The sequence below is a fragment of the Nothobranchius furzeri genome, chromosome 7 (genome assembly GCF_043380555.1).
Source record: "Nothobranchius furzeri strain GRZ-AD chromosome 7, NfurGRZ-RIMD1, whole genome shotgun sequence".
In the NCBI taxonomy this organism is placed as follows: Eukaryota; Metazoa; Chordata; class Actinopteri; order Cyprinodontiformes; family Nothobranchiidae; genus Nothobranchius; species Nothobranchius furzeri.
Genome location: NC_091747.1, coordinates 53,219,124 through 53,243,187, shown reverse-complemented (window position 1 = coordinate 53,243,187; position 24,064 = coordinate 53,219,124). Strand labels below are relative to the sequence as shown.

The following is a 24,064-nucleotide window of genomic DNA, read 5'->3' as shown; positions in this document are numbered from 1 at the left end:
AGAGAAAAAAATTAAAAATCCTGTCAAATGTTATGTTTTGTTCATCTGCCAAAGTAAAGGTTTGACAAGAAGGAACGCAGTCATTACCACTGGCAAACCCTAACTTTTCACTTGGGCGCTGACGGCTCTGCCGACTGCATCACCACTATCTGATTCCCATCCAGCTGTAGAGGACCCAGACAGCCCAGAGCCGGCGCATAAACAAAAACAGCTGAGAAAATCTAAAATAAATTGGGGCATAAAAGCAAATACATGCATGTACGTCCCAAACTAATTCACAAGCACATCTCTGTCAGCTTGCCCTTGCGTCTTCCTCCCCTCCTCGGGTACATATGGTGTCTTTGACACAGCCTGCCCTTTTGCTGCCATGCAGCGCCACATTTAGCTCTGCAACAAGTGCCAGACTGCAGCAAAGCATAGTGAGGAGGTTATTAATGGCCTTCCTTATTTTCGACGACAGTCTGAAAACACTGGTGGCACCATGCAGACCCTGCTTGCTACAAGCTTGTCTTTCATCCCATCTGTGTCCTTGGTCCTAATGGACCCTTGGCTTTTGCCCTGTTAGTTTTGGTCCTAAAGCAAGCCAATGGACAGTCTCACCGAGTTGTGTAATAACTAATAACTTTCTGTCATCATTAACTAATGTTTCACACCTCTAGTTCAATTGGTTAAGTCAGTTTTTTATTCCAAATGCCAGATTTTGGTAGACAAGAGATCTAGGTCTACCATTGGCCCAAATAATTTTAAGTCTAGCTAATTCGACATGTTGGGCGGGCTTAGAACCAGAGCTGGGAAAAACTACAAAGATGGCTTCTGCTCAGGAATGGTTTTGGATGATTTAGACTTGGGCTTTCCTTTCAGACATGAGCAGATAGATATTTTAAAGGTCATGTATCATGCAGATTCCACCTTTTAGAACTTTTGACCATGTTTTATTGTTACTTCCTCTTGAAAAATACCCCCAAAGCGTTGTTTTGGCTTCATGCATGTATTTTCCTGTTTGAGCTGCTTTTCTTCAGCTCTGTACATTTTCTCTGAACTGTTGCATGCAGCTAGATGGATTGTTGCTAAATCACTTAATCTCCACAGTTGCAAAAAAGTGATTTCTTTCTTATCTAGTTTGCACTTTAAATAAGAATAATTTAATCTGCAAAATGGTTGTATTTTGTCTTCACAACCTCTCAAAAACTGAGGCAGATTGTGTCCATGACTTCACAGATGGCTTGTTAAACCTCTGCCAGTACTGGACTGGGTTTTCAGACGTATTACTTCTCCAAACCAACACTATTCCAACATCTCCGGGAGAGGAGGGACTTGGCAATCACTTATTGGGACATGACAGCATGAACCCGTGATTGTCAGGTCTGCAGCTATTGGGGAATTCACGTCATTTTAACCGGGGACGCCGGGGACATGTCCCCGGCAAAATTTGTGATTGGCAGCTGTGTCCCCCCCACTTTCAAAAACGCCTGCTGATGAGGATTTTTGTTTTACCAGCTCAGATCTTATCCAGGGGTCGGCAACCTATTCCCATCAAAGAGCCATTATTACCCGTTTCCCACAGTAATTCTGGACGGACCTTAATAAGCAGTGACTTAAGTGAAGCAGGCAGGTCGCGCTAGAAAATTTAGTTTAAAAAGACGTCATAAATGTTTCCCCCCGTCATTTTTATTTATAAAATATGAAGTAAAAACTCACAATTTAATTTTCATTCATTTGTCATTAATATGTAGTCTACACCCGTGCGTTAACCATCTTCCAGTAAACGCACAGCATCCAGCCCACCTCTCCAAATGCGTAAAATGTGCATCAGCCGCTAGTTAGGCGCACCATCAGCTGATCAGCCCAGACAAGAGCAGAGCAAATAGAGACAGAATAGAGGATGATTCTGTCTGGATGTGGATGGAGATTACATTTTACAGCAGCCTGATCATCATTTAAATACGTAAACCATCACCTGTCTTCTAGTCCATGCTATCAGCATATATTTTAATTGGTGTGTGTGTGTGTGTGTGTGTGTGTGTGTTTTCCACTTCAAACACTGGTCTAACCAACCAGACCAGCGTGTCCAGTAACGTATTAATGTTACAATTAAACAGTTTCCCTTCATGTAGGCTAGGAACATTTCACCTGCCGTGGCCCGACCGCTTCTGCTCCACACGAACTTTGTGCGTGATCAAATGTCTCTACGCATCATGCGTCTCCATATTAGAGACGGGAACAAGCGCTGTTCAGCCAGTTTCATAATTTCATAAAAAGAACATTTTTCCAAGTGACACATCCCTCAGAGAGACCGGGTTTCCAGACCGCTTCAGTGGGAGGAAATCTTATCGCATGCGCGTGGTTCTGCGCTGCGCTGCGAACCCCTCAGATCTTCAGCTCACTGTCCACCGTGGGCGCTCCGAGCCGCGCTGAACACAGTGTCCAGTATAAAGCTCTGATGTTCTGATGGGAATCTTTTACCTCCGCGATGTGCGTTAACGATTAAAATGTCAGCTCATCCATGTGCATCAGTGTGCGTCGGGGTAATTCTTTCAAACCAAGCAACATCCTTGAGTTCATCTGTCAAAATAAACAGTCAAATGGAAATATATGTAACCTGCCGTTTAACTGTTTTGCCTTCTTGTGAAGATTGTTGCAAAGAGAAACAATTAAACTTGATTAACCCCAGAGCCACCCAGAGCGCATGTGGGAAGGTTCCTCCCACTGAAGCGAGTGTTTTCCAAACCCGGTCTCTCAGAGAGACTTGTCACTTAGAAAATGTTCCCTGATGATGAAACTTTGGCTGAATAGCGCTTGTTCCCGTCTCCAATGTGGCGACACATCCAGGAGCCGTCTGAGGAGAATCCCAGAATCTCACATCGTCTTCAGCTCAGAAAGCGCCTATATGATTACGCACAAGCGTGACGCGTCAACCCGGTCTCACAGTAAGACTGGGTTGGACCTGTTCAGGTTTACGCAGACAATCTTTACATTTAGAATTGGCATACAGATGTAAAATTAATGCAGTAAAATATAAAGCATTTTATTTAAATATCCATTCATTATTTTACAAACACAGAGCCGCATCAGATGGATGGAAGAGCCGCATGTGGCTCCAGAGCCGCCGACCCCTGTGCTAGCCTACTTTATTGTCCCCAGCAATTTTTAAACCCCACTCAAGTGTATGGTTATTGTCCCCAGCAATTCTGGAAACAAACTGACGCCCTTGGAATTCACACAGGAGGAGGCGGGGTTTCATCAAATCCAAGCATCTAATTTCCAGGTTCAACAAAAAGCTCATGAAAATAACTTCTGTTTAATAAAAAATGACATCTCAATAGTGCCAACAGTAATACTTTATCATACAGTGTGACTATCTTTGCTCTAGAAGGTGTAATATAGCATGATACAGCTCTTTAAAGTCCTTTATTTTGAAAAACAATGTATTTGCTTCTACTTCTCTGATGGTGTATGGTGTATTGCCCCATTGACTAATTTCCATAGTAGGAATATGTCAAGTTGTTAATTGCATTGACTGGTCCAGATGCTGTCCAATTGCGTGAAGACAACCATAGATTCTGCTCCTAAGACTGAGCTCTGTCTGTAGGTTGTGGCTTGCCGGCTAATCTTTAGTGCAAATGCAACAGAATATCATCCACTTTTTAATCTCCAACCTTAGTTTTTTCTTTTCTCTCTTAATCTGCTCTACATTTACTCTCTTCCACTACCCTTTTTGCCCTCTTCTATATTTCTCTCAGAGACTCGGGGTGCTGACTGTCACTTCACCTTGCTGTGGATTTTGACACTTATTTGAAGCATGCCTCTTCTCTTTTGCAGGGCCTGGGTTGCACATGAATGTCATCACAGCCCGTCCTGCAGAGCTCAGCTCAATCACAAGCCAAATGATCCAGACTGATCACAACGACAGATTTTTATGTGCTTAAATTACAGCAGCTATATTCAAGGTTTGCAGGGGAATATTGCATTTTTTTTACCAGCATTGTAGCTATCCATTCACATCACAGCAACGCCATATCTCCAGGACTCTATGTTGCAGATTTCATGTTCATTGTATTATTTAGACCTATTGTTTAGATGCTAATGTGTGGGTGGTAACATAGATGTGATGCCAGTGGACAAAGGGAAATACTACCCCACATTAGAAATGCTACAGACACGTGTAGTGCGACTTTAGACCTATTGTTTAGATGCTAATGTGTGGTTTGTGTTGGACTTATTTATTGTCAGGATGACACAATCTTTGTGAATATCTCTAAATGAAAACACAAGTATGAACAAAATCTTAAATGTTAGCATTAATGCTAATTGTGTTGTATTTACATGCAAATGGTGACAACCCAGCCTGTAGGGTCTAAATATTAAGAATAACATAACGCACATGCAAAGAGCTGAAGCTCTGAAAGTAATGATGTGAAGCTACTATTATTTAAAGTAGAGTAGAACTATAATTGAAAACATTTACAAACCTATTTGACCCATTAGTTGTTGCCCAGTTATTCTGAGGACCAGTATGGCAAGTATGCATGTGGCAGAGGAGTTTGTTTTTCCACCTATTGCTACTGCCACAAATTTCCATCTGACACACAAACATTAATTCAGCAAGACTGTGTTTATATTTTTTCATATTATAGCCACCAGGCCTGTAGCTGCACAGTCAGCCCATTAGGTTACAATTTAGTAGCGCTTGTCTGGGGAATAACAAAGGATGGCAGCTTCAGTCTAAACCTATCGCAGCCCTCTAGACATCATAATACAGTTGGACATAAACATGCTGTAACCCATTATGGACTGGTTGCTTTTCTTCGCTGCTGCACAGAAGCAAATGAATAGTGACTTTGTATTTTTCTGGAAATGAACACTAAAGAAACTCGCTATATGTATAAAAAATGAATAAACTAAATACCAGAGTTAAAATCTTGAAGCTACAAGATGGTTCGTTGATGAATTCTTTGCTAAGAAAACAAAAATGCTTAATTTTAATATATTTTATCTTATTTTTAGTTTGAAAAGAAAAATACACTTTCAAAATAATAGCATAAGTTAAAATATGATAAATATTCTTAAATATGACCCAAATTTCATTGATTTGAGTGAAAAAAAAACTGCCAATGGGGAAGGCAAATTTGCTGAGCTAGAATCCTTAAAGTAACACTAAGCAGTTTCCTGCTCCTCCGCTCTACTGGTTGAAAGTGTAACTACAACAGTTGTACACAACCCTGCTCTAACATGCTGTAGCTAGCGCTAACAACAAGCTAACTAATACTAAAATAAACCACGAAGTAAAAAGATCCACAGCGTTGGACAAAAATGATTACTTACAAATTCAGTAGCAACAAAGCCAGGTCACCATCAATCCGTGATTTTGTAGCCTCCTTTAGCTCCCTCACACTAGCTCTTTGCATCCTACCCAAATACATTACTCTCTTATTTTTACTTCCAGGCTTCGCCATGATGCCAACAAAAAAAGCAAACTTCTTTTTCTTCTTCTTGTGCTTTTTATTAACAATTGGCTAACTGAAAAAGTTAACAGCTAGCATAACAGCTGTCGTAAAGCAGGTAAAGAGCCCCCCCATGGAGAACCTACCCGCTCCATGAAACTGTTGTTAAGAACTTAGGATCATATTTAAGAATACTTATCTTATCTGAGGATTTGTTTAGACTAATAATGAAATCTAATGTCTAAAAATGAGGCATTTTAAAAACTTTTTCTAAGTCAGTTTTTGCAGTGTAACACTGACTATTTGACTTTAAATTAAAACACCCAGTAGAAATGACAATGATTTGTTGTTTTATTGAGAAATTAGTATTACCTGAGGAAGGAAAATGTGTACAGAGTAACACAAATGGGATTTAAAAATGTACTAAAAAGATAAGTTCCCAGTAGTTGATAAACAACAAAACCAATGTGCGTTGCATTTACTTATCGATGAAAACCACTTGGTAAAATATGACCTTTTGGGGGTAGTGTCAACCTGCAAAATGAAATACACATAGAGGAGAGAAACTTTGTTTTTAAAAATGCTACTCTGTAGGATGAGCTCACTTCATGTCCTGCAGGAAGTTTTGAAAAAAAAATAACAAAAAATAAAAAATACTCCACATACATCATAACATCTAGCAGCATCCATTACATTTCATGTTGATACATAGCATAAAATATTTAGAAAAATAAATGTAACAATTTATCCCAAGTATTTAAAACATATGGCAGAGAAAATAAAGAAAACTATTCTGAAGCACCAACAAAAAATTGTGACAAATACTGCAAATTAAAAATGGATATTTGTTCTTATGTGCCATGAAAATGTTTGATTTCTATAGCAAATCAGTACAAGGATGTTTGCTTAAATTGTCTTGTTTAAAAGGCAAGACTACGGCACAAAAACACCAAATGCATCAGCCCTATTTACAGTTTGTGAAATTCCCATTAATGAACATGAGGGGAAGTAGCTTTGATTGGTTTGTTCCCGGGTTTATTCCGTCATGGGAATGACCTTGAGGTGTGATAGACAGAGCCTGAAAATTTCAGTCACTGAGTTTGACAATTTGGCTTTCCAAAGCTTCAAGGGCTCTTCTTTTATGTTTGGCAAAAATGTTCTCCAAGCTCCTCAAATCACAGCGAAGACCCGGAACGCCTTCCCTCCAGGAGGGTTCTGAAGGCTGAAAGGGAAAGAGACAGGAATAAGAGCAAGATCCAAAACATGGCAGATAGGACTCAAGCAGAACGAGGGTGAAGCCCACTGAGAAAACAGATTACATCCCTTTTTTATTTGAAGGCAAATAAATGAAACTCGTCCAACAAAGACAGACTGTGGTAACGTTCTACAGGCAGAATGACAAACAGTCTACGTTCAGAATGAGGAACCATACCTTACAAAACTAGATGAGCATCCACATTTCTGCATCATTTATTGGAGTGTCTCAGCACTTGGCAATAAAGGAAAAAGTTAACTTCACATTTCCCCCTTTTTAATACAAAGTAGGTCAAAGATAAACCAAAGAAAACGGCCCAGTAATTGGACTTGGTCAAAATTAAGCGTTACCGACAATTGCATTGGTGATCTGTCAATATGAAACTTACAAATCCATTTTGTTTCATATCTGTAAATGCATAATTTCCAAGGAGAAAAACAAAAATTAACCAATTTTCCTGCATGTAAACTCACCATCACTAAGTTTTAAAGCAGCAATCTGGAGATTTCTCTGTTTCGGGATTTATATGTGATTTTATTTTTTCCATAAAATTTCTAAACTTTAATTTTGGATGTAAAAAAGTATACTGGTAATTACATTTAACTCTGACTGAAAATCAGAAAAAATAATGGAAATTTTCCAGCCCTAAAAATACAGAGTAGCTACATCAAAAATGTGCACATACGCCGATGATGATGTGTTCTACTTACAAACTCATTTCCAAGCTGAAGAGCTTTATCTGGTCTTATATCAGACATTTTATCATGTGTCTAGTATAAAACACATTTTTTTCTGTTGTGTTTTTTGTTTACTAACATTTTAAAATGAAAGCTATGTTCCTTAGCAGAATTATGATGTACAAGTTTTTATTTAAAAACATTCAACCTAAAAAAAACATCTGGATAAAAATTCTTATTTCTTTCTCAAAGTGTTAGTAGAAATTAGTTTAATCACAGTTGAAAAAGCTAATTCTATATTAGAAAATGCAAGAAATGAGCATTTTATTCAGTGCCCTAGGAACTAGAAGTGAGTCACATCACTGCTGGATTTGGAGGTTGGAGGATTTGGAGTCTCGCCTTGGATTGGATAAGAGCAACATGACTCTACCCCTGACTAGCAATTCAATTCAATTCAAAGATACTTTATTAATCCCAGAGGGAAATTGGAGTTTCAGTACACACAATTCTGAGATGAGACATACATAGGCAAAGACACATGACAAGAATTGGTGACTGTGGTCATTCACAACCCGAGATGCACTACCTTAATAGAGAACAGAGGGGTTACATGAGGAATGGATCAGGTGGAGGGAAAAAAGGCACTTCAGAGTTACCCTCCACAGGGAGGGAAACTTTGCTATGCAAAAAACAGCTCAGACAGAAATGCAACAGACTTCAGACATTACACAACATAAGTGTCCTAGGTGGGGTGGTAGGGTTTTGGGACTCTCCACACGTCAGCAGCAGCAGCCGCGATAAGCAGAACTCTTCACCTCAGTCTGGAAAGGGGTGGGAGGTCGTTGGGTTTACAGACAATGAACAATGAACGTTTTATCTCCAGAAATTACAAAAGCCCGAATGAGTTCAGCCTTGCAGTGAAGTTGCTAATGCTAACGGTTAGCTTCTACTAACTGAGACGTTCTCTGCTGTTTCCTGGACGCTAAACCAGCAACAGTTTCCCTGTTGTGAGTCAAGACACTAGTGAGACTTAGATCTGTCAGGCTTTTCAAATCCTAGAGTTTCATTGTTTATTTTCTATCAGAAGCAAATGCAAGAGGTAGATGTAGGAGACTATTTTCATGTTCAGCGTGCATGAAAATCTCAGAGTGACTGATTATAATTGGATATGATGATTAAAAATATGGTTTTTCAGTGTTCAACACCTTTAAAAAGAAAGTCAGAGAACCTTCAAAAAAAGTCATAAATAGCATTGGAGTGATTGAATGTAATTATGTATTCAGGAAACCCATTGTAAATCCTAATTATTGTATAACCCTAACCCTTGACTAAATTTAATCAGCATTTATTTGAAGAGCAAGTGACTCCCAAATCAATTTTTTTTCTGATAAACTGAATAAATATGTGTCTAATCATGCTACAGACTCGTGTAGTCAATAGTTTAGCACTGTAGTGCATTTTAGTTAAAATGTTAGTTTTCTGCCTAAAACTTTCAGTGTTGTCAGGTAAAAACTCTGCACATAATTTGAATTTTAATCTGCCATCGCTATTGGCTAAAAGGTGCCCTAGGACGATAGCTGGTACCATACGATGTCACAATGTCATTGTGAGCCTGTGTGTGTGAATTTGTTAGCGGCTCCACCCTCTCGGTCTTCTAGGCAACATCATTTGTTGCATTTTTCAAACAGGAAGTGGGAGTGGAGCAATACTCTGGTAGGGGATGACTTGCTCTTTAATTCATTCACTTGCAGCCGTTTCCTGATCAGTAAAGCCGTTCGCTGGCATCGTTTCTCATCGTTTTTACAGTTTTTTTAAGAGTCACAGAACGTTGCACGCTAGGATGATGTCAACGCCAAAACTACCAAAACAAAGAGGAGACTCACCTCTTACATCAGGAAGAATCCGCGTGTTTCGAGCGTTATCAGTTCTTTCATAATCTGTTGTCAAATTGTGATCAGCAGAAGCTCTTCCGGTTCACGCCTCACTTTTTTTACAGCAACGGCCCAAAACGATCTCCTAACACATGGATTTTCTGCTTCCTGATCACGTGACATGTGACATATGCGGATGAAGATCGTCTTTAGAGCTGAGATGTTTGTTCTCGCGGTCCGGGGGCTCGTTCCGACACCCACACAGTAAAAAGATGCAAATGACGACTTTAGTCTTTATTGGCAGTGAACGGCTGGATTTAAAATGACGACTTTAGTTGTCAGTGGCAGTGAATGAGTTAAGCACTGATGTCCCTTACAGAAAAATAGAGTTTTACATTCATGGAATAGCCGAGCAGCGTGGGACTTGTGTCTATTTTGGGGTAGTAGTGTTAGTGTTTCCTCAATATCAATATCATTATGATTAGTTCCAAAAAGGCAAACCATTCCCTGAGCTACACAGCGACACACTTGTCTTCTCAAGACTAATTGCAAAGCAATTAATTATTTTTAACTAGAGGCATACTAATCACCCTCTGAGGCACATTGCATGAGAGGAGTAATAAACTGTCTGCGTCTTGAAAATATTGGAGGCACAAGGAGGAAAGAAAAAGTTCTCAACTGCTTACTCTTATCACAATATACCAACAGAATCACAGAAACCTAATTATTTTAAGATTATGCATGTCCTACCTCTCTGAGAAAATGGCATTTTGGTATGAGGCGGGGTAGTATTTCCGTTTGTCCACTGGCATCACATCTATGTAACCACCCACGTCGTTTCTGATGACTCCAGCGTGGACAGCTGCTCGACATATACTGGACTTCTACGGGAGCACATCGGAGGAAAGGTTGATTCGTACAGAATTCTTTCCCCACAAATTTAGCTTGAAAAACAAGAACTTACATCAGAGTACACTGTAGTACCAATTACTCTGGATATGTGAGGGTTCTCTTCTATACAATTCTTTGGGCAGTATAACCTGAAAAGACAACAATTTGTGATTTATACCAGCGATAATACAATAACAAGTAGACTAACATGTGGGATCCTTTTCTGATCGCAGATCAAGATTTACAATTCTCCAATAACGTTCCAGTTTTACCTTGCTGTATGAGGTCAGCTTTTCCACCTCCTAAAGTGTCTGATTTGCTAGGACATTTTTTTGCCTAACAGCATCCATTCATCCATCAATTTTCTTCTGCTTATCTGCGGTCAGGTCACGGAGACAGCAGCCTCAGCAGAGAGGCCCAGACTTCCCTCTCCCCAGGCACCTGGGCCAGCTCCTCTGGGGGAAACCCAAGATGTTCCCTGGCCAGCCGAGAAACACAGTCCCTCCAGCATGTCCTGGGTCTTCTATTAGGTCTCCTCCCCATTGGAGGTGCCTGGAAAATCTCAATAGGTAGATGTCCAGTAGGCATCCCGATCAGGCGCCAAAGCCACCTAAACCGGCCTCTTTCTGTGTGGAGGAGCAGCAGCTCTACTCTGAGCCCCTCCTGAATGACCAAGCTTCTCAGCTTATCTCTTAAAAACTCCTCCGCTTGGAGCACAGCATCATCCCTGACCTGTAGAAAGCATTCTACCATTTTCCAACTCAAGACCATGGTCTCGGATTTAGAAGAGCTGATTCTCACCCCGGCTGCTTCACACTTGGCTGCAAACCGCTCCCGCAAAAGCTGTATCACGATCTGATGAAGCCAACAGGACCACATCATCTGCAAAGAGCAGATACCTAATCATTATGGCCACCAAAATGGATCCCCTCACCACCTTGGCTGCACTCCTTAAAAGTTATCTGTGACAAAGAGCCGCTTCGGCGGAGTCCAACTCTCACCAGAAATGAGCCGGAAATGTGGACCAAGCTCTGGCAAAGGTCATACAGAGACCTAACAGCCCATGTCAAAGAGCCTGGCACCACATTCTCCTGAAGTACCCTCCTACAGGGTCATCCAAGGGATGCGGTCAAACACCTTCTTCAAATCCACAAAACACATGTAGATTGGATGGGCAAACTCCCACGGACCCAGGACCCCCTAAGGGTATAGAGCTGGTCCAGTGTTCCACGGCCAGGACAATAACCACATTGATCCTCCTTCCTCCAAAGTTTGATTATCAAAAAAAAATACAGCTAGTAATTAGCTGTATTATGCTAAGTGTGCTACTATCGCTAACGTTTTGCAACAACTGCTGTTAAGCTAATCATGGTGTAAATCACCAGCTCACAAGCTAAAACAAAAAAAAATTACTGAACCAAATAAACACACATTTAACCATACTTTTTTTTTCATGAATACACACAAAGTGTTCAGGCTCAGAGTGTGTAACATCATAAGTAGTCCGCGCTGCTCTTTTCATAATCTTTCTACTAGCTAGAATGTGACAATGATAGGATCTCTCCGCTTTGACAGATCATCACCATGTTCAAACCCTTTCACAGATTAATTTTTAGTCTCCTCACTGAGGTCATTCTAGCACCTATTAGTGATTATGATATCTACCATAGAAACACATTCTAAAATGGTCAAAATATCTTGTTAAAGTTCTTACCTTGGACAGTGTCTTGCCAGCATTTCATATGGACAAAGTTGTGCAACTGTGGTTTCACACGTAATTGCTTTTACTGTAAAATAAACACAGTGATCCTTATAATTTGTTGTTTGCTTTATAAATGACTGTATGAAACATATCACAAGCGCTACGTTCTTGGACTAACCTGCTACTCTGGAAACCGTAAAGGAATTAGCACTTTTATATTTTCTGTGAACAAACAAACAAAAACATCAGATTTCCTTCTTTCCTTCCACTGTTTAATGACTTTAAAATAGTTTCAGCCACCTATAAATTCATTCCAATCTTGCCTCTAAACGTCTTACCCAACTGACTCCACCCCATTCTTGTTGGATCTGATGAAAAAGTCCTTCCTGCCTTGTCTTGTCACATCCAGCCACCCTCCATCGTTATCGATGACACCGGCATGTAGGCCAGCCCTACACACACTTGATTGCTGCAAAGAAAGACGTTTCATAGACATCATGCACATTTTGCTGACACGGCAGTTAAGAAAGTAGCATTTGCTCTTTTTCCCAGTTTGACACATAGCTGCAACTCTGCATGGTACTGACTAACCACTGTAGGAATACACTACATCATTTGGATTATGTCATTCTCAGAGGACACATAAGCATCAGCAATAAAGTGTCCAATGAAACTACAAAATTGGGATGAAAAATAAGCACCACAGACGAGAACTTTAAAGCTCACCTCACAATGGCTTAAAGACAAGTGCAGTTATTTTTTTCTCAAAGTTCCTACAGTAAATTTATAACTTTCACCACTAAAGTGCTCTCCTCTGCATATCTTTTCAAGGTTGAAAGTAAACAGACAGCAGTGAAGAAATGTGTTTTTTTGGGGAGGGGGCTAATGTCATGACCCTTGCAGGTTGGGTAGGGTTTGGTCGAATCTGTTATTACTTATAATATATGATAACCTAGTAATACAGACCAACCTGCAGAGAAAATTTGCTCTGCAGGTTGGTCTAAACTCCATTGTAGCCTCAGTAGGTCTACAACATACAAAGCAACAGTTTTGTGTCTTGCCAGTCACAGCACTCTTATGATTTTATGCACTCTGTTTTAGTGGGCTGCCCTGCGATGGACTGGCAACCTGCCCGGGGTGCACACTGCTTTCATGCGTGGAGACAGCTGGAGATAGGCACCAGCCCCCCCACAACCCTGCGAGGATAAGCGGGTAAAAATAATGGATGGATGGATGGATGGATGGATGGATGGGTGTTTTAGTGGGCTAAGCACTGTATCTGCAAAAAACTACAAAGATGCCGTCATGTTGTTTGTTGCTCTGATTGGTCCTAGCACTGTTCAATTGTGTGCAGAGACAACTGTAGATTCGCCCCTAAGATTAGATTCTTTCAATGGGTTGTGGCCAGACCATATATTTATGTAGACAGGATGGCTTGCTAGGCGAGATGTATTGCTTTTTATGAATCCATTTGAGCTCCCAAAGTAAATGGGGGCTTGTCCGGGATTCACACTCAAAACTTTTTGAACCTTATGAAAGACAATCTTGTAGATGGGTTTGCACACTAATGTTTAGCCATCACTCACTTGACTGTGACTAATCTGAGAGACACAATTGTGGGATAATAAGCAATATGCAATGCCATATTGCATATGCAATGTAATATGCAATATGGTCACGTACAAAACAAGATTAACAAATGGCCAGGTCACATGGGGCAAAAATGCAGGTTCATACATTTTGCATGAATCCTTTGTAAGTTTTCCTGTGTCACAAATTGCTTTAATGCTGGCTGAATATGTTAGTAAGTTAAACCATTTCCAAAGTTATCTCACATGTACTTTCTGAGCCACGCAAGCTAAGTTTGCAATGGATCACAGACATTCATGATGGCTCACAAATGGTTTTTTTACATGTCCAAATTACTTGTGCCAGAAGGAGAACCTGCAACTCACATGAGTAAAATGAAAACAATCCTCACACACGTTTGGGAGATTTCCGGATACTTCTTCACCAAAATGGTTTGCAATTTGTCAGTTGCACCAACCATTATTCCAACTTTAAATTTGCCTGCCAACTTGTTTACCCACCATTTCATAGTACACTGTCCCAACCACTTTTCCTGTTGCATCCAGGCATCCAGCTGGGCACTCGTACCTGTTGATTAACGCATAAATGTCCATTGTTACAAATACTGTATACTCTGAGATAATTTGAGGGTGTGTGTATGTCTCTCCATCACTTCACCTGTTACAAGTTGTTCCTTTACATTGATCTCGTAGCTTGGTGTCACAGGTTACAAGTTGAGCTGAAACACATAAACATAGAAGCCTCAGAGAGAGTGTTCTTACAGGAAACAGCATATAAGAACCAGCAGCTCTGATGCGGATCACTGGCTTCAAAAAGGCGATGCTGTGCAAAGCCCAGGGGAAGGTATTGTTACAGCACTTCCAGAACCGAAGACAAACAAATAATTCTGCAGTGAGGTTCAGGGTGGTCAGCAAATACTGGAGGAAATGTCTCATCTTGCACTCACAGGCTCCTCGCACTGCAGCGAGGAAGCCATTTAAAAACCACAGTGAGCCCCTCTCACCCCTCCTCAGCCAGCCAAAAACAAACACACACTCAGGGGATCCTGCTAAAATAAAGTTCCCCTCCCTCCCCTAAAGAGCAACGTGCAATATTGTGTGGAGTTCAGAGACTATCAGTACTGATCAGAGAGATGACAGATAAAAGCTGTCGTACATTCTGGCAATCTAAGGAGAAAAATGGGGGAAATATGGTTCTGTCACAGTCTGTTTTCTTTCTTTTATTATTTTTTTAATAATTACCTCATTGACACTAAAGCAGTTAGTCTGAATTTACTTGGTTCTGACCCAGTTCTCAAAGGCAGGTTTATCTGTACAGTACATGTTATACTCTCTGCCAGTCCCATACCTAAAACCATACTCTGCACCCCCCAATTTAGATGAAACTACATGCCGAATGAACACTTAAACGACAGCTTACACATCTGCTGTGTGTTGACCACTTCATTCTTCTGCATGTCCTCTCTGGGGGGCTTGGTGGTGGCCGGGACTGGGGCAGGGAGGCTGGGAGGTTCCGGTTTGGAGGCCTGGGGCCAGGGCTTCGTACCGCGAGGGGCCTCTGGCTCAATAAAGTTGTTTTCTTCTGTTTCCTCTTGCAGACGGTTGGATCTGTCATCTTCAACTAAGGATACAAAAACAGGGAATGACAGGCTTGTTTCACCAGGCCTTTTTTAAACCCTCTGGGTTTGTGTAGCACTAGCATACCTTTGTAGCAAAGGTTGTCCTTGCATCCTCCTCCATAGCTTGGAGGGCAGGCAGAACACGGGGATCCATGTTTGTAAGGTGCGTGACCCCACCAGTTCCCCCTGTTAAGGCAGCATAACATGCAAGTTTTACATGTAAAGACGCAAAACACAAACTGTTAATTTTCTTGAAGTGGACACACGCTCATTATTTTAATCAATCTGTTGTGGTGTCTAGTGTAAATGAATGCCTTTTGAGTCTATTGCCGCTTTCATAAGACACGCCGTGCCAGCAAATCAGTGTAATACTGCCACCATGGTGTAACTCATTAAAGCGCCGAGGCAGCATGACGATGTGGGAACTGTGTGACATTTGTGCCATCATGCTTGGTGGTAATGTTGCCACAAAACCAGACTTGTAAATGATTACGCCTTGACGCAACATAAGGTGGTGTCATGATCACGTGTGGAATTGCTGCCTAACTCCGGCCGGCAACTGTATTAAGAATTAAAGTAAACATTTATTTAGCGTTTGTTGACAGATTCAGCTGAGATGGTAAACTGGTCTGCCCTGGGAGCTTCTCTCCATTAGAGCAGAAGCGCAGAGCAGTAGACAGTTCACGGGGTCTGTGGAGGACAGACACCGTTAAGACCGGCTTGTCAACAAAACTTCAATCTCAATAAACAGCAAGTTATGTTCAATCCTAAAGAATGTCTGTAGCAACGCAGAGACCATTCCCATACTCCCTTTATAACGCCACTGTGTAATCTTTTGTAAAAAGGATGCAATTGCGCCACAATGCCGCTGTCTGTACAGGATCTGCTCGGGTGCAAGATCGGCTCGGGGTCCTTCGACTGCAGATGATGTCAAAGTACGGCAAACCCACTCGGACATTATACACTACACATCTATACTGTTGGAAAGACTTTAGCAGTTTTGTTATTAAAATAATGTTTCTTAAGACGTAAGTTTGTGTTTATAATGGTATTTGTAAAATAAAACACTATATTTTATTCATAATGTTGAACTCCTCTTTGAGCACATCCCTTGAAGGATCATAGGTATTAGCAACACCTGTGAAACTGTATTCGCAGGAAAGAAGTGTGTCCCGTTTATTGAAGTATTTTGTGTTTAGAGTTTTTGACGTCTTGTTCGTGCGTAGTTCAGTTACGCTCATAGCTGCTAGCCAAAACTCTGGAGTTAAAAGTTTTCTGGCTTTACTAAAATACCTATCTGTACTTATTTGATTGATGATAGTTTTACTTTCTATTAGACTCCAAATGTAATCATTTGGCACGTTTCTAATTCATAATTTGTAATAATGTAATCGGTGATATTAGCATTAGCATTCCTATGGGTTTTTCCATGTATATTAGCATTGCGCTAACCACTCGCTGCCAAATTGCAGCCTTTGCGATTAGAAAATCTCCTTTTGTCACATCGCAATTTAATTGCACATGCAGTTAATCGTTCAGCCCTAATATACATGCAGTTCTATGCTAAAAGTGTATTTTCAAAGAGGTAATGATGGATTTCTTTGTAAAAGTTGTCCATCTTTCCAACAGAAAGATTTGCCTGGACCAACGTAACCTGATAACAACGTAACCTGATAACAACGTAACGTGATTACGTAATTCCGTAAGGTTCATGGTCAGACAGCCAATCAACTACTTAGACGTCATCGGTAGTCGACGGACCCCGAGCCAATTTTGCACCCGAGCAGATCTTGTACCGACACCGCCACTTATGAATGACGAAAGGCTCCCAGATGCCAGATCAGCATTGCGGCAAACTGGTACTGGAAATAAAAAGTTTTTGTGCTTCTTTTTCAGGAGGTAGAAGTTAGTTGGAGATACAGTTTAATGGCAGTGACACACATGCTTACTTTGGTGAGTAATTGCAGACAAGATACACAGCTTTGGTCCAAATCTGGCCCCAAACATTCATGTCGTAGCACAAGTTGATGGCACAGCCAATTCGGCTGCTGGTGGCCCAAACCAGCTGGAAAAGAAGACAAGTGTGAATCACAAACCATGAATGTGACTCGTATTAGTGAAATTGACAAAGAAAATCCTATTCTTGGTGTGGTTACCTGGGTGTAATGTGTGCAAACTGGGCCGGAGCATCTGAACGGACAGTAGGGGTTACACTCTTGGGGGTAAGGGAAGGAGTAATCCTTGACTTCATCATACCAGGCCTGAACGTGGGACGTAGGAGGGCGATAGCTGGTGACATCGGGAAGCAGACATTCAACAACGTATCATACTACACTTTTTTAGCTGCGTGTTGGTTCGTGTAGTTTCTCGAGGTTACTCGCTGCATTCTGCTAGCTGTAATCCCAAAAGAAATTAGCAAAGGATTATTTTGACTGGTATTTTTATGCATTTCTTTAATAAATTTGGTTCTATGTAGTCAACTTGGGATATTTAGAACACTGAATAAAACATAAACCCCCATAAAAGTTGCACGGAAACATCCAGCGGTCTCTGCTTTGTAACAAAGGCTGCTGATCTGGGACCAGGTGTTGGCGAGTAATCTGGCTGAAATCAGACATCATCTTGATGGTGAGGAGAATTGATGGGATGTGGAATAAAAAGTCTTTAATGTGAAGCTCAGGTGTTTTCATTAAGATGAAGGGCAGAGTTTCCTCTGATCTTCACTAAGTGGCAGCTGTGTAACATGTCGTCCTTGATGTTTACAGAAACAAAAGTTTTATGAATTAGAGTATAAGCATTAGAGTGTATAGTATGTCTTAAATGTTTACTGCTGGGCTGGGTGTTGGTTTTGCTACTTATTCTGCATTGCACCAAATCTCTTCTGCTCCTGCAGGCAGCAGGTCCACAGGAGATCGAGCCCATGTTAATGTCTTGACCTAGGCCCATCCAGTGCTCACAATAGCCCCTCCCGGCCACAACTCCAGGTAAGGCCCCAGTAACCTTGACGGCACTATGAAAGGTCTCTACCCTCCACCTAAACCCAAGGATAATTAGGGTTAGGGTTAGGGTTGGGGAACTCCCTCATCACAGCAAGGCTAAGTCACTTTGGACATTTGGTCAGGTTGCCCCCATGGGTGTCTCATTGGAGAGGTGTTCTAGACATGTAAACCTGTAGGAGACTGTTGGACTGTCACATTTCTAGGCTTGTTTGGGAAGCCTTGAGGTCCCACTGTTGAGATGGTGTACATGGCTAGGGAGAGGTCAATCTGAGCTTCCCTGCTAAGGCTGCTAGCTCAATGGCCTGATTAAGCAGAAGACCAACGCCTGATTCATGCTTCTCCGTCAGCTTCGCAAGGATTGACGGAAGCGTTTTGCTCTCATACTTCTCTGTCTCCTGGGGAGTGTTGCAAAGCAATTCCCCGGCAGGACAACAGAGGGTGTAGCGCTGTTCTGTGGTATCCTGTCATGTATCGGTCCAAGATAGTGTGTTTATATTGTGTTTTTTGTATATAAGAGACTTTTTAACACTGACAAATTTGCCTCTCATCCTCCTCCACCTCTTCATGCGCTCACCACCTCTGAACCCACGTTTCCTGTCATTTCCATCCACAAATAAAACGCTTGCTGCGCATCTTTTCACTCCTCCAGTCACGGGGGGAATAAAACGTTCATATTTTAGAGTTTTTTTCGCGAGGTATTCTTCAAGCTGCTCCGTGTCTGCCGCTAGTTATCCTCGACTCTCTTTATGTTTTTGAGGGCGCAATGGCGGCAGTGTAGACAACAGCGGCGTCCTGACCAATCACAAGCTTGCGTTCTCCGTCTCGATGGAAAGATGTTTAAAAAAGTGGGCTCGACTCCATACGTACTTGAGTGCCTGCCGGGGCCCTATGCAAGGACGGTTAGTGGCGTTGCGTGTCTCCGCACTGACGCAGACGGAGAAGCATGAATCCGCCTTAAATCCTTTGCAGTCGTCTCAGCTGTATCTACTAAAGTAATCAAGCTACCAATTATGCATAGTACTTAACATGGCTAGACCATCTGCTGTTACCTTGCCCTTGCTCCGCTGTTGCTTAGGAACCTGCATTCGTACCTTCCTGCTTCATTTCTCAGTTGGCTTATTTTTACTAAATCATTTTGGATAATACGTCCCTTCTGGGTCCTTCACAACCAAGCGGTATACACATAGGTACAAATTAGTCTTTTGGAACATTATGAGGGATGTAAAACAGAAGAACGCTCATTTTTTTAAAGAATGGAAATGCAATGCGTGTTTTGGAGATCATTTTAGCATCAAAAATAAAACTTTTCAATTGGTAAAAAAGCACCTAATTTCAGAGCTCAGTCTACAATCACATCTAGTTTTCTGAATATTTACCTTCCCCAGTGTGCACCCAGGTTCTGTCCGATCTGTGGGAGTAAGCTGGCAGGCCCGTGCTCCCACAGGCAGGTCTCTGCCCACTCCTCGGCTGAACGCTCCAATTCCGTGTCCCATGACTGTGCAGGTAGGAAAATAAAGTGTTAGCTTTCTGGATTCAACTGGATGCAAAGTTGTGGTTTACTTTAAAAAGCCAGTCACTTAGCTGCTCAATGAGTTGAAAGTAGGGATGGACAATATATTGGCATGAATATCAGTATAGGCCGATCATTTTTTTACATATCGGTATCGGTTCGATAAATAAAACCGGGCTGATATTAACAATCTCGTCTCCATTTGTTTGCCTGTTTCAGACTCTGTGTGTGTGTGTGTGTGGGGGGGGGGGGGAGAGTGTAATTGTTTAGTCATGTGAACAGTGAATGAAATCATCTCAGAACCATAAATGTGTGTGTTGCGTATACATAATAACAGAATTTGAGCTCTTTTAATTTCCATTCCATACAAAATCTGCTGATTTCAGAAGCATTTATGTCAGTATATTGGTTTAGGCAAATATCGGTTATCGGCTATAACAGTGACCTTAATATCGGATATCGGTATCGGCCCAAAAACTTCATATAGGTGCATCACTAGTAGAAAGTATGACATTGTCAGACTAAAAAGCTGCTAACAGACTCTGTTCTGTGGTCAGAGAAGCGACAGATGGTGGGAAACCAATGAAACACAATCACACATGTTTGAGTTTCTCACCTCAAACCAACAAGAGTTATCACCATAAAGAGCTCTGACTTTCTCTCAACCAGATCGGCCTTGATGAGTTTTTCTCCCTTAAATTTTTGGTTACATTCTTTAAAGGGAAGCTAAGAATGTTTTTCTTGTGTAATACTTTCCATATGCTGTTTCACTTTACTGCTCTCTGACTTGCATTCTTAAGTCCAGTTGGATACTAAGGAATCATATATCTTTATAGAGGTCTTCTGGAAATCCAACATGCTTTTCCTTACAGCTGCTCCACATTCGAATATAAAGATGTTGGAATAACACAGCTGTAAGTTCCCTGAAGGACGCCGTGTTCCTGTAATTTAAACATGGTTTCGTTCAACTTCGGTGTTGGATGACCTAACAGGTTTCTAGGAAATTCAAATTGTGTGGCATGCATGGGTGTGTGGTGGAGTAAAACATCAGTAAAAGGTGTCAAACGTTTCTTCCTCTTCTCATGCCGAGCAGACACTCAAATGATTTCGAGGCCACCTCCTCCGTCATTGTTCTCATCGTTTCAAACGTTCCACCACAAATAAGTGCTGATCTCTGTCCTGAAACACGAGCTAGACCATCAACCTTTTAGCAAGGCTGCAAGTGAACTCCTGTCTCTTCAGCTACTCGTTACTGAACGGATGTTTGTTTAAATCAAAAAGACCATGTGATTTTTCCCAGATGTGAAGCAAAATCACATTTTATTACCAAATCTTGCAGAAATGTTACATAACTGAGCTCTAGCACATCTGTGAAGACAGTCTGGACTTTGACGTTTTAGGCGGTACAATAATGGAAGGTTGAAGCTACGATAAGCAGCTTTTAGCTGAAACCATGATGGCCTTGAAACTGGTACGTTTCCCTGGGTACAAATCTTTGACTTCATCCAAGGGTCTGACTTAACAGACTGGGGACATAAAGGACAAGTTTCTAGACTGTAAATAAAATGAGTTAATTGGGCAATTAATGACAACACATTAGCTGCATTTATTGAACAGGATGTTTGACAAATACCGTAATAGAGAGCATAAGTCACACCCGTCTACTTCTGATTCACGGGTCCCCCTATTGTCAAAAAAATATGAATGCGTCTATGGAGCGCTAAGTTATTTTCTGGTCCTGTTTGATGTGTCGTGGATTTAACATATGATGTCTGTGAATTTTATAGAAACATTAATTTAATTGTTTATTTTCCACTGGTGACAAAATTTACTTGGAAAGACGTAGTGGACTGCATCAGACTGCAAACAGCATTCATGAAAGAGTTCCTGTTTCGAAATATTTACGAGGGCTCTTGTGACCCCTAAGTTTTAAATACTAGATAGGAAATTTTTGATCAAAATCAGTCACCTGAAACATTTCAGTTTAGTTTCAAAATGCTCAGAATTATCAATTACCAATAAATTGTGACTCTAACAACAGAAAATATCGTATGTTTTGGTATGTCAGCATAGCTACAAGTCAGTAGAAATAGAGGATTTTAGCATTTATATCCTACAGGACTGATGAGCTAGCAGCTAGTCTGAGCTCAGCTAACGCCCTAGGGTCCCCCAGGCGGGGGACCCTGTGACGTTAGTCCCTTAACAGGCCCAAAACAACCCTCACACTACAGAAGAAATAGTAATAATTCCCATCAAATGAATCAGCAAACCCAGCACTACAAGGCCATCTAAACTATTTTTACCATTAAATACCATTTTTACCGTTTTTTGAGGAATAGGCTTCAAAATAGGTCTAGGGCTAAAGGGGTTAAAACAATCCCCAAAATGTCATAGTAGATTATGTTTATGCTTATGTATTTAGCAGACACTTTTGCCCAAAGCGACTTACAAGTGATAATCGGCATGTTGCTCTTGAGGCTAACAACAACAATAACAACAACTTGACATCAATCATGGAGAGGAGGGAACAAAGGAGCGGACAGTAGAGAGGGGGACGGGTGCAGGGAGGGTGCTAGTTTAGAAGATGCTCTCTGAAGAGCAGGGTCTTCAGGAGTTTCTTGAAAATTGAAAAGGAAGCCCCTGTTCTGGTAATTATATTATAATATAGATTATGCAATCTTTCTTTTGTAAACTACTAAACAACATTAATTAGTCAATTGCATGTTGTTTTGGCAGAAATATTAAGACATTACTTTGATACCTGGATGCACAGGAAGTGCTACATATTGATGCCGCTGGTGAAATGTACCCTTGTAAATACCCAGGCAATTACATGTGATTGATATGCATGTAGCCAAGTCCCCATTTATGTAAAAAACAGTCATTTAGTTCTAAAGCACAGCAGCTTTAATGCGTTGAAAACCTTTATCGTTACTTCAGTACAATTCAGTTGTGTTTGTTAAATAAATCTATAAAGTACTGGCTGAAGCTGTTAAAATTTACTTTTTGTACCATAAATACTTGCTTTGAGGTAGGCATGAACCAAAGATGTGTAAAGGAGCCAACCAGAGTGCCAGGTGGGACTGGCATTTTCAGCGGTTGCATCTGTACAGTGTACAGTCGGCTTGTCAAGCTGCTGTTGTTTGCACAGTTACCCCAAAAGCAGAGGCCTCATAACCACAAACCACCCCACCCACCACCCACTCTGACCGCACGACTGCAGGCCTGTAAAGAAAAACACCTTCTTAGCTAACGTCTTTCAGCAGTCTGCACACAGCATTGTTTATTTCGCTTAACACTTCATTTGTGGTCTGGTTTCATTTTATTTCTCTCTTGTTCATCTGGTTGCATTCAAGGGGAGCATGGGGTACTTCCTCTGCAAGTATACATTTCCTGCTAATAATCATTGGTGCATAGTGAGAAAATCTGAGAGGCAGGGGAAAGTAAAGCAAAGCAAACAGCAGAAGAGGTGAACAAGTGCACAAGGGTTTATTCAATGAACCCAAAAGGAATCATAATAATAAAATAAGAGTTATACTGTAGGAGATTAATATTAGGTTTTCTGAATCACCATATAAGTACAAAGATAGTATCATGGATTGCTTCTGTGGGCACATTTAAGCAAGGAGGAACTATTTGTTTCCTAATCTAGTTAGTACATATGATAAACCAACACTTGTTCACCTTAAAATCAGGATCTTTTGGGCTGTGACTGCTGGGGTTGGGGTTAGGGTTACTTCTCATTTAGAGAAATGGCAAACCAAAAAGATTTAGTGACAGAGCTTCACTGATTAGGCTTTTTCAAAGGCCGACTGTGATGTTTAGATATCAAGGCACCTCAATACCAGTTCACAAGGGAGAAGTCTTTGTTCTTGGTTTGTAAATGCTTTAATAATCATGTACATAATCCATTTTTTAAAAGGAAAGTTGCCCATCATGTAGCTCTTGAACAAGGATGGTTGAGAGGTTCTGATCTACGTTTACATTTTTTGAAGTCAGTGACTGAAGCTCTGGTTACATTTTATCCTGAAACTAACCCGGATAAAAAAATAAAACAGAAGTCCCTGACAAAGCAGAATCAAGAAGTCATCATTTTCAGTAAATATGACAAAAGTTGGCTAAATATTGCAGCCATTATTATTGAAATCCAAAGTCTGTGTACATGGGATGTGAGGCTGAAACGTACCAGCTCACAATAATGGTGTCAAGCATCAAACAGCTAATTACAAAAAGGGTTCATCTGGAGGCAAACGAGAGATTTTAGGCATGAAACATAAAGGTGCATGAAGTAAGAATGACATCTTGTGGTCACATTTGCGTACTGCAGTCCACGTTTCAAAACAAACTAGTCCGCTCTGAGCAACTGCTGCTAGTTACGGATCAGCACCAGAGGATTCTAGATGAAGAGTGAAGACGAGTCATACACAGTAAGGTGATGAGTAGATAAAGACATTTCAATGTGTTGTTGAGTTTTTGGAACCGACTATTTGCTTCTAATTCACCATTAGCA

At 41.0% G+C, this 24,064-nt stretch overlaps 1 protein-coding gene across 3 annotated transcripts in view; it reads right to left on the bottom strand.

The window, feature by feature from the left end:
* Positions 1–6,420: 6,420 nt before the first annotated feature.
* The window catches only part of crispld1a (cysteine-rich secretory protein LCCL domain containing 1a), a 21,305-nt gene continuing 3,661 nt past the window's right edge, over positions 6,421–24,064 (bottom strand). Inside the window, exons 3-15 of one of the 3 annotated variants that reach the window (XM_015955289.3) lie at positions 19,421–19,539; positions 17,202–17,334; positions 16,995–17,110; positions 15,131–15,231; positions 14,847–15,047; positions 14,085–14,145; positions 13,928–13,994; positions 12,176–12,306; positions 12,016–12,059; positions 11,850–11,922; positions 10,209–10,284; positions 9,995–10,128; positions 6,421–6,663 (exon numbers count right to left, since the gene is read on the bottom strand). In XM_015955289.3, coding sequence (XP_015810775.3) covers positions 6,612–6,663; positions 9,995–10,128; positions 10,209–10,284; positions 11,850–11,922; positions 12,016–12,059; positions 12,176–12,306; positions 13,928–13,994; positions 14,085–14,145; positions 14,847–15,047; positions 15,131–15,231; positions 16,995–17,110; positions 17,202–17,334; positions 19,421–19,539 — 1,308 coding nt within the window. In that variant the 3' untranslated portion in view covers positions 6,421–6,611. Of the gene's footprint in view, positions 6,664–9,994; positions 10,129–10,208; positions 10,285–10,907; positions 11,018–11,849; positions 11,923–12,015; positions 12,060–12,175; positions 12,307–13,927; positions 13,995–14,084; positions 14,146–14,846; positions 15,048–15,130; positions 15,232–16,994; positions 17,111–17,201; positions 17,335–19,420; positions 19,540–24,064 lie in introns of those variants that run through there. The other 2 variants (XR_011521105.1, XM_070553208.1) reach the window with 2 other exon arrangements.